We start from the raw sequence: 10,859 nt of genomic DNA on the forward strand, positions 1-10,859 counted from the left end.
GAATATGTTTCGCATTCTTGAAGGTTCTTACAACTCCATCATGCATATTGATTCTTATAGTATCTATCCCTACAATTTTGCAAGCATGATTGTTGCCCATCAAAACTGTGCTGCCATTAGTGCTTTGATAGGTAATAAACCACTTCCTATTTGGACACATATGACGAGAAACTTCAGAATCAAGCATCCATTTATCGAATATCTCGTAAGAACCATCTATTACACAGTAACAATCTTCATCATCCTTTGAGATGTAATTTGCTTCTTTTTTTGTGAGTTGTCATTGCTCTGTTTCTTGAAATTTATCTTCTTATTTGGGTAATTTGCTTTAAAATGTCTAGGCTCACCATATTTAAAGCATGTTCTCTCTGCGTGAGGTCTAGATTTTAGCCTAGACTTTCCACGCTTACCTTTTCCTCTTTCATTACTCCTCCCTCTAGCTGCAAACAATTCTTGTGCTTGATTATTATACTCTCTTTCATTTGAAGAGGACATTACACTCATAGCAACCACCATACGTAGATCATATATTAAAAGTGATGTCCTCGTCTCATCCATGGTCAGAGTGTCACCCACTAGTATCAAAGTCTGCACCAAATTTTCATAAGACTTCAATAATGAAAGTAATAATATGAGTGCCTGATCTTCATCATCAATCTTCACATCTATATCCTTTAAGTTTGATATAATCATATCAAACTTATTGATATATTCTCGGATTGAGGTGCCTTCCTCCATCTTGCATATATACAATTTGGATTTTAAGTAGATCCTGTTAGTTAGAACCTTTGTCATGATGTTACTCTCTAACTTTAACTAGATGCCTGCTACAGTTGCTTCTTCATTCACCAAGAAAGCAACATCCGTCTCAAGGCATAAGATTATCGGAGCCTGCACTTCAAGATCTAATTCTTTTCAATCCTCATCCTTCATATCCTCTGATTTTTTTCTCTTTTTCTGCCAATGCCTTGTGCAATTTTTGTGATATAAGCAAATTTTTCATCTGCATCATCCAATAGAAAAAATCATTTTTTCCATTAAACTTTTCGATTTTATATTTGCCTACTTTTGACATTTTCACTAGTAGAAGCCATTGTATTCAAACTTGAATTTTACCAATCAAATAATGAATAATATAATATTAACTCTTGATACCAATTGTTGAGTCTGCAGCAGAATTTGAACTTCTAATAAATATAATGTGAATTAATCTCTACTATAATAATAGTGGAATTTCATTAAATCCAATTTAAGATTACAATTACCAACGTCAAAATCAAAACTAAGACAAAAATAAATCGCACCAAACCTACCAAAACCAAACAGAAACACCAAAAACAAAAAAAAAAACCAAGACAATCGAACCAATAATTCCGTGTTTTATAAATTAATAGCAAGACAAAAAAGTGCCAAAAATAAAAGAAAATCAAGACAAACTAAATCTAAAATAATATGATCTTTTCTCTCTAATTTATGATTATGACTCATAGGTTTTTTCAAATAATCTCTCAATAAATCATAAGTATTTTCTCTTTATATTAGGAACACTCAAGCAAAACTGAATATATCAACGTAAAAAAGAAGAAAATCAACGTGCTGTTTTCTGTCTTTTGAATATTTATCTTTGAGAACCTTAAAAATTGAAATCAGATTCTTCTTCTTATATCATAAACTTAGTCTTTTGCTAACCGTCGCAACAAATCAATCATCATAAAGATTTTATACTTTCCTTTATTTGGACAGCAGCACAAATTTTTATATTCTCTTCATATCCTGCTCTTAATAATTGAATATTTCTAAACATAATCAATGCTTCATTATTCATACTAGCCTTTTAGTGTCCAAATTTTGTTATAATTGTCATGATTATTTGTTTTATTCGTAGTATTAATCTCTTTCATATCTTACTCTTTACGGTTGATTTTTTTCAAATCAAATCAAATCACCACATATATTACTACTAATCCTAAAATTATATAACACAAATAATAACATCATAAATTAAAATCAATTTTTAATCAATCAACCAAATATTTATCATTACAATAAATAAAATCTTTTTTCAAATTTAATAATTTATTTAACAAAAGTGTAAATTATTAAAAAACATTTTTTTATAACTGAAATTATTCCTAGTTGTTAGATATACTTGTAAAAATCACAAGTAACAACTTTTTTTTAGCTGTAATTGGCTTTTTAACTTTTTTATTAATTTTCGTTAAAAATATTTTTTAATATATTATTATTTTCTTATTTATGTATCATTCTCAATTGAATATATTTGTATAAATATTAAACGAGGTATTTTTCGTATAACTGACTTAATAAAGATATTTTAATTTTGTGATAATTTAAACTTAAAAAATATTTTTTAAGAAAATCCTTTAAAATTTATTCAATCGAAAACTAACATTTTAGACTAGACTCAAATTTTAAATTCAATTTTAATTTAAATTACAACAAATATTATGTGGTTTAAGATATTTTTTTTTATTTATAACCGATCTTGCGGTATTAATTTACCTATTATTTTACTAATTTTTGTTTTCAAATTATTATTATCCCTTTTTGTCTCGGTCAAAAAATTATTTTGGTTGATTTTCTGTGAAAATTCTAGTATATATACCAAAAAATCTCGATTATATATTTTTTATTTTAGAATCACTTTTTTTAGATTTTAGACTCTCAGTTTAAAAGATAAGAAATCAATGATCATACGCATGTAACGAACTTGATACGTGTTTTATCTTGTGAATAAAGTAGAATTCAATAAAATAAAAGAATATAATTAATTAGTTACTTATTAGCTATTTTCTCTTTATTTTTCTGTTTTGGAGTGCATTAAAGTACAACAAGAAATAAAGAGAATTTCTTTATTTTATTTTAATCTTTTTTGTGTTCATTTTTTCTCAAAAGAATGTGTTGTTTTTGTGAGTAGACACATGTCCATTGCAATCCATAGCACCGAACGGCCAAGAGAAAAATGTGAAAAAAAAGTTAAAAAGAAAAAAAAAAACGAATTATTAAAATTAAAAAAAAACTATTTTTTAAGAACTAAATCTAAAAGGGTATCTAACTGTGTTCTTATATGTATAAAAATCGAACACAGATTCTTTAAAACTGCAAAAAAGAAACCACATAGTTGCAGACTTGCAGCATCATCTTAGGTTAAGTGTTTACTTCTTTTTTGTTCAGTTTCAATTCTCACTTGACTTCAGCTCGAAGATTTTTCTTTTTAACATTCTTTTTTTTTCTTATTTTCAGCTACCCTTTTTTGTTCCTTGTGAAACTCTTGCAACCTTAGCAAAAAGAAACAAACTTTCCTAAAATCTGATCTGGGTTCATCACTTTTTCTATGATGGGGTTGTTATATATTTCTGGCTAATAAAGCAAGTTATTATGATGACTCAAAATATTGTTATATAGCTCACTTTTTTTTTCTTTTTTTCTTTTTTCCTTATTACTACTATTATTGTTCTTCTTCTTCTAGACTTCTACCTGTGCGATTCTGTGTTTTTTATATAAAGTTCACCAAATCTTAAATTTATTTTTGAGATACCAATTACCATGTCTATCATGAAGAACAATCACAAAGATCTAGAACACATATATTCTTCATGGAACTTCTCAAAGCTAATGGCTTTCATTCTTCTCTTGATCACAATCTCTTACCTTTGTTACTCTCTTAGATTTGTTACCAATTCATATGACTGTGGCCAAACACACCACATTTCAATTAGCCACATTTCTGACACCACCACCACCACCACCACCACTTCAACCACAGCAGCAACAACAACTTCACACTCTCAAGAAGAAGAAGAAGAACAAGAACAAGAAGATGCAGCAATTGTTTCCACAAAGTTGGAACCTTTTGAAGAAACAAATATTTCCCACATAGTGTTTGGGATTGGAGCCTCAGCAAAGCTTTGGAAGCAAAGAAAAGAGTACATAAAGCTATGGTGGAAACCAAATCAGATGAGAGGAATAGTGTGGCTAGAAGAGAAAGTGAAAACTGATCCAAGTGATGAGAAGCTCTTGCCACAGTTGAAGATCTCTGAAGACACTTCAAGGTTCAATTACAAGAATCCAAAGGGTCATAGATCAGCCATAAGGATCTCAAGGATTGTTTCAGAGACACTAAGGCTTGGATTGAAGAATGTGAGGTGGTTTGTGATGGGAGATGATGACACAGTTTTTGTCACTGAGAATTTGGTGAAAGTGTTGCAGAAATATGATCACAATCAGTATTATTACATTGGAAGTAGCTCAGAGAGTCATCTGCAGAACATTTATTTCTCGTATAACATGGCTTATGGTGGTGGTGGTTTTGCAATTAGTTACCCTTTGGCTTTGGCATTGGAGAAGATTCAAGATAGGTGTATTCAGAGGTACCCTGGTTTATATGGTTCTGATGATAGGATTCAAGCTTGTATGGCTGAGCTTGGTGTTCCTCTCACCAAGGAAAGAGGCTTTCATCAGGTTTGTCTCTCGAATCTTCTCTTTTTCTTTTCCTTTTTTGCTTTTATTTTTTTTTCATATTTTATGTTCGAGGTGTGTTACATTAACATCAAAAAGTGATGAAATCAGCCATTAGCTTGTGTCTGGTAAATTTTATAGGATAGAAAATATAGGAACATTGAGATGGTGTTGACTGAAAAATTATGTGTTTATTATGTGTATTTGTCTTGTTTTTTCAAAACAGATTTGGGTCTTGTAATGTGTATAGAAGTGTTTGGATTTTGGAGTGGAAGAACACTAGAACTTAAAGGACAATGGATATAGATAGATAGTTTAGAGGTTTAAAATTTGGTGGAGATTCCATAAGTTTATAGTAAAAAACTTTTATATATCAATTTAATGGAATATGTCAAATCACTTATAGATTTTTAACTATTAACCTCTAACGAAGATTTTTTACCTTAAAATTAGGAGAAATACAAAACTAGAAAAAATGCAAGAGAATCAGCAAAATTTATTATTAAACTAAAGAAATTGAATTGATGGCTAAAATTACATATCAAAAATAATAAATTCGGCTAGTTTTTTAGTATTTTTCTTGTTTGAAGACTTTACATATTGACTTGGTCAACCTATTGGAGGTTTTGGAGAAATTTATTGGAAGTGGTGTCAAATTGGAAGATAATGTGGGAGAATTTTGGGGGCTCATAAAAAATAAGTAAAGTTAGGAAAGCCTTCCTTAGGTTCCCCCACTTGGTTTAATTTTTTGTTCATGTGAGATCTCATTTTATAATAAAGTAAGAGATATTGTTTAGTGGGATTTTTGTTGAATGAATAGGGGAGTATGGGGAGATATCATTACTTGGAATAATAATGATTTAGGTCAAAAACAGGTAATAGATCATTAAGAATATTTTAATCTAGGTAACCTAATCAAATCTATTGATTCTATTTAAGGTCACTTTATGATGATTTGTGTCACATTTTAAAAATATTTCTTTTTTAATTTTTTATGTATTTGTGGAATGAAGTTCCCTAGGGTCTTGTCTATGATGTGGATAAATTTTAGAGGAAGACGATTAATTTAATGATTAATTTATAATATCAAGAATTAAAAAAAAATCCCTGCTTTCCATTGGCGCCAATAGATCTAGAAATTATTGGATAAAATAAAGCATTATTGCATTTTTTATGTGCCCAAAAAATTTTAATACTATCATTTATTGCTAGTAGTTTTCTGAATTTAGTAGAATTTTCATCAGTTTTCTACCCTAATTGACAGAAAACAATGTGGTGCTGAATTTAAAGACTTTACCAAATTTGTTTATTCTTTAATTGGGAGATGAGAGATTATATTCTTCTAACTATGAATATCTTCAAAAAAATAATAATAAAAAAAACTTCAAATCTTCAATAGTCTTAGTCTCCAAATCAAAACTAGGCCACCACCACCACATCTAGGGTTTGATGCTTCCAGCTATATATCTCCACCGACTAAATGAGTCAATTAATAAAATCTTTTTGTTATTTCATTATTTCCTACCTTTCCTTTTCTCTCAGCTGCTTTTCAATTTCAGCGTTTCAAGTATTTTTATTTTTAAGAGGATTTAAATTTTTGATATATTTAATGTATTAAAAATATAAAAAATCTTTTTAATAAATTTGAAAAAATATTTTTGTGGTATTTTTAAACATGTTTTTAATGCTCTATGTTAACAAAATTCTTATATTAAAAAAATATATTTTAAATTTGAAGTCTTAATATTTACTATCTATTTAGACAAAATAATATATTAAAGAAAACAATATATAATGAAATTATGATTTAGTTTTGATGTAGAATTGCTTTAATTTTTTAAAGAAAAAATTTTACCTCCTTTTTAAAAATAATTATAAAATTTGATCATGTTATCTGAATAGAATAAATATTGAAATTTAAAATATAAATTGAAAATTTATGAAATAAACTATATAAATACATACAAGTATGTAGTAATTAATTTGGTAGCTAATTTTTTATTGGTATTTTTTTAACAAAATCATACAAAACAAAAGTTACATAATTAATTTTAGAAAATTGCCAACGAGCTAAATGAGCTATAGCTCAAATAGCATAGTTTCCCTGTCCTCGTCTAAAAATTTCGGATTCGAGTCTCACTCCTAATTTTGGAAAAAAAAGTTACATAATTAAGTTATATTCAAAATAGGTCTCAATCATAGTAGTGAATAAAAAGCTCATAGTGTGGGGAATATGTAATTGCACAAAGCATCCAGTTGTCAAGTCTAGAGATTGTTTTGGTGTGGGATGTGTTTGTTAAATTGGTCCCACCCTAATTAATAATATTATGTAAAAGGGACAAAGATTTAAACCTAATAACACTTGTCACATCCCATAAGGCACGTCAAAATCCCACCTTAGAAATCTAAGAAACTCTTCCTTCTGGGTCTGATTTAACGATGAAATTTTAGAGGAGGGCGAGGATTGTTTAAAAAAAAAAAGTTTATAAGAAAAAATTATTGTGTGTATTATACATGTTCTTTTATAAAATTAGTAAAAATTTTCATTTTTCATCTAATTTTATACTTCACCAAAGAAATTTCCTTGATTTAATACAATAATATCCATACCCGATCCGTCTCAATCTATTTTTTCGAAAGACAACATGATCGTTGATGGATAAAAAGGAGAAAATTCGTCCTCGCCGGTGTAGCGCGAGACAATGTGATTCTTCAATGTTGTTTCTTGCACTGTAAGGCTTGGTCTAGTGACATTTGTGTATGTCTTGTTAGAAAGTGCATCCCGATTCAAATCCTAGCTATGACTAAGAAGTGGTTATATGGAACTCATAGGAAGGGAAGGGCGTGTGTGTTAGGGTATATGACAAAAACAAATGATGTTTGTTAAAGGATAGAAACTCAGGTGCAACTAACTTCATGTGAAGTTGATAGTTGAAAGTTTTTAAATGACAATTTAGTCAAATTTGTCAAATCATTTAACGGTCTTCAACTATCAACTTCACATGAAATTAACTGCACTTGAGTTTTCACCTTGTTAAAGACTAACAAAAGTTGGCGACACGACGCGTTAACTTGCTGTGTTAGCTGTTAAGTATCATGTTTGGAACAAGGACAAAATTCTCCTTGTTTTTTAAACTAAAATGATTCTTGTTTTAGAATTGGATTATTTTTTGTTTTTGAGACACTTAAATCACCTACATATTGAGGTCTATGATATGTGTTGGAGTAATGAGTTTATTTTAAAAAAAAAAAGTGTGATATCATGATACTATAATAGTCTAGAAATTAATTTTATCTGACAAAATTTGTCTCTTTAATCTATATATATTTCTAGTTCGAATACAATGAATAAAACTCTTCCCAAGTTGCCACTACTCCAGTTACATCATTACGTGTTAGACACAGTTGTTTTCACATAATAAAATACGCGTTTTTTGTTGTTTACTTTATCTCTGAAATTTCTCCATTTCTTTCGCCAGATTGATTACATTAAACTTAACCACAGGTTATGGATATTCCTTTTTCTTTTTAATTTTGTTTTTCTCTTATTAGTCTTAGTTGTAGACTTGTACCGTTCTTTCTCTCTTTCATAATTCATAGTATTTATCTATAAACAATTATATATTTTTATGTCCATTTTGACATTTTAGTTGGATTTAAGTTTAATTCACTATAATTGTTAAAATAATTACCTCAAAATTCACACCAAGATAATATAAATTAATTTACACTTACTATGTATTATTGTTTCCCTAATTTTGAGTTCTATAATTTATCATTATTTGACTTGGCTTAGTTTGTTTTGTTCTGTTTTGGGTAGTTTGATGTGTACGGCAATCTATTTGGGCTTTTAGCAGCCCATCCTGTTACTCCACTTGTGTCCCTCCATCATTTGGACATAGTCGAGCCCATTTTTCCAAACGTGAGCCGAGTCCAAGCCCTAAAGCGACTCAAGGTGCCCATGCAACTCGACCCGGCTGGGCTCATGCAGCAATCCATTTGCTACGACAAGACCCGGACTTGGACCATATCCGTTTCATGGGGCTATGCGGTTCAAATTTTCCGGGGCATTTTTTCGGCCCGGGAGATGGAAATGCCGGCAAGAACCTTCTTGAATTGGTACAAGCGGGCCGATTACACAGCCTATCCGTTCAATACCCGCCCGGTTAGCCGGAATGTCTGCCAAAAACCATTTGTTTACTACTTGTCCAATGCAGCATACAACAAGGGTGCTAATGAGACTGCGAGCCGGTACGTTCGGACTCAGTCCAACCCGGCTTGCAAGTGGAAAATGGAGGATCCGACCCAAATCAAAATAGTTGAGGTTTATAAGAAACCCGACCCACATTTGTGGGACAAGGTGAAAACTTCAATCTCCTCTTATCCAAGATCAAAAATGCTATTCGTACACTAAAATCAACCACTAATATATTTGTGTATAAATACATGTATGGTTTAATTCATTTTCAATGTGTATTTGTACCAATATGTATTTTATACTAGTAGTTGACTTTGGTGTACACTTGGCGAAATACTTTCATCAGTTTTTTCTTGATTTCTTTTTTAATGTGTTTGTTTTTGTTGTTGTTTTGAGCAGTCTCCAAGAAGGAATTGTTGCAGGGTAAGACAAACAAAGAAGAAAGGAACTTTGGTGATTCATGTTGGTGAATGCATTGAAGATGAAATTGTTGAGTTATAGTTATAGAAAGAACTGCAAACAGTTCCAACACGCTTTTGTTTATAAATTCTTCTTAACCCTACCTTTAGTTATATGCAATCTTAATTCTTTCCTTTTTTAAAAAATAAAAAATTATTTATTATTTGGTTAACTAATCTGAATAACATGATTAAGATGCAACTATTTGATGCAGTTCAATTTTCTAAGTTAAACATTCTAAATAACTAATCAACAAGCATTGAGATTAATATATATCTCACTTGAAGATTGAATCAAAGTTCAAATATTGAAGAAGGCATGATAATAAGTCTATTATTTGAAAGTAAAAATTCAGGTGCAGTTAACTTCATGTGAAGTTGATAGCTGAGAGTCACTAATCTAACGGCTTTCAGCTATCAACTCAACATGAAGTTAGCTGTATTTGAGTTCCTCCCTTATTGAAATATATATGTTCTTGTCATGGAAACGTCTTATTAACTTTGGCTAAAGGACTTGGATCCAAAGTTGCATAATTGAGGATTTCAGTGTTTGAAATCAAATGATTCATGTCATCTTCATCCAATGTAGCCCAAGCTTCAATGCCATCTCTTAACTTTGTATCAACCAAAATTATGAGATTCATGAACACAAGACCATTTGATGCAACACTACTCACCCATGTTGGTTTTCCCCACCCAAAATCAGCTTCATAGAATCCAAGATTGCACCAACTACTAAACCCAAAATGTTCCATTTCATTCCTTGATCTTAACTCACATATTTCCCTAAGCGAATCTTTCATAATCGAGATACCTTTTTCACTGCGCAATTCGTCGACAAAATCCTTATCGATTCTTGATATTGTGTTCCTTAGCTTGCACGCCAAGTCATCCATGCTCATCCTGTGTTCATCGAAATGCTTAGCTGAAACTAACCAAACTAGGTTGCCCATGGTGTGATCAGGACATAGAGCTTCATCCATTCTCTGCCGTAAGTTCACCAAATGAGTCACAAAAGAAGACCTTTTCACTTTAAATCGCGATTGGGATGCTGCCATGAGACACTTCCACAAGATTGCAGAAACAGTCTCCAACCGCGTAGGCGAATCTTCGGCTACATCATAGCAATATTTTGCAGATATTTGAACCTTGAGGGTGGATATAGCTTTGTTTGTGAACAAGAACCTCTTTGTTACACACTTTCCTTGCCTGAACAAGGAACCCCACATTCCCATTGATAAGTCTCTAAGCCATAAACTATTTGTGGGAAAAACAGAAGATGCTATGAACTTTGGTTGTGTCAAGTGTTTGCAGCCTCTAGCTCTTTCACTCCAACACTTTAGGAATGTGGCTAATGCAGCACCATCTATGATCCTATGTGAAATGCATGTTCCAATGGCAATTCCACCGCATTGAAACACATTCACTTGGATGTTGGTGACATAGGTTCCAAAGTTTGATTCTTTAGAAACAAGTTCATCACTAGGAAGGAACTTGTGCAAAAGGGTCAAATTGGGGTGGCTTAGAAACACAGAAAGATGACACTTTACTTTGGATACTACAAAATTAGCACCTTCATCATTGCAATCAATGGAAAGTTCATGTTTGATCTTGCCACCTAGAGGGTAGAATTGTGTTAGTGTCTCAGATAAAGATTGTTTCAGCAATTCTAGCTTCTTGGGGACTTCAAGGAGGGTATTTGTGTCATTTTGTGAGGTGTAGAA

The 10,859-nt window shown here is 31.1% G+C and overlaps 2 protein-coding genes across 2 annotated transcripts in view; one reads left to right on the forward strand and one right to left on the reverse strand.

The window, feature by feature from the left end:
• The first annotated feature begins 3,097 nt into the window (after positions 1 to 3,097).
• On the forward strand, positions 3,098 to 9,239 carry LOC107472738 (uncharacterized). Its single transcript, XM_016092264.3, has 4 exons — positions 3,098 to 3,167; positions 3,265 to 4,482; positions 8,300 to 8,839; positions 9,077 to 9,239. Exons 2-4 carry the CDS (start codon positions 3,568 to 3,570, stop codon positions 9,176 to 9,178), a joined length of 1,557 nt encoding a protein of 518 aa, XP_015947750.1. The 5' UTR covers positions 3,098 to 3,167; positions 3,265 to 3,567; the 3' UTR covers positions 9,179 to 9,239.
• Positions 9,240 to 9,474: 235 nt separating this feature from the next.
• Positions 9,475 to 10,859, reverse strand: part of LOC107472838 (stemmadenine O-acetyltransferase-like) — a 1,499-nt gene continuing 114 nt past the window's right edge. The window contains exon 1 of the mRNA XM_021134711.2: positions 9,475 to 10,859. This exon is cut by the window's right edge and continues 114 nt beyond it. Within this exon, the coding sequence (XP_020990370.1) occupies positions 9,615 to 10,859 (1,245 nt within the window). The 3' untranslated portion in view covers positions 9,475 to 9,614.

The sequence above is a fragment of the Arachis duranensis genome, chromosome 2 (assembly GCF_000817695.3).
Source record: "Arachis duranensis cultivar V14167 chromosome 2, aradu.V14167.gnm2.J7QH, whole genome shotgun sequence".
Classification (NCBI taxonomy): Eukaryota; Viridiplantae; Streptophyta; class Magnoliopsida; order Fabales; family Fabaceae; genus Arachis; species Arachis duranensis.

What these genes read in the sequence shown, in the direction of transcription:
- LOC107472738 (XM_016092264.3), top strand. Translation starts at nt 3,568, where the DNA reads ATGTCTATCATGAAGAACAATCACAAAGATCTAGAACACATATATTCT. An exon ending in AGGAAAGAGGCTTTCATCAG is followed by an intron (nt 4,483 to 8,299) that starts GTTTGTCTCTCG and finishes TGTTTTGGGTAG; the next exon opens with TTTGATGTGTACGGCAATCT. An exon ending in ACCCACATTTGTGGGACAAG is followed by an intron (nt 8,840 to 9,076) that starts GTGAAAACTTCA and finishes TGTTTTGAGCAG; the next exon opens with TCTCCAAGAAGGAATTGTTG.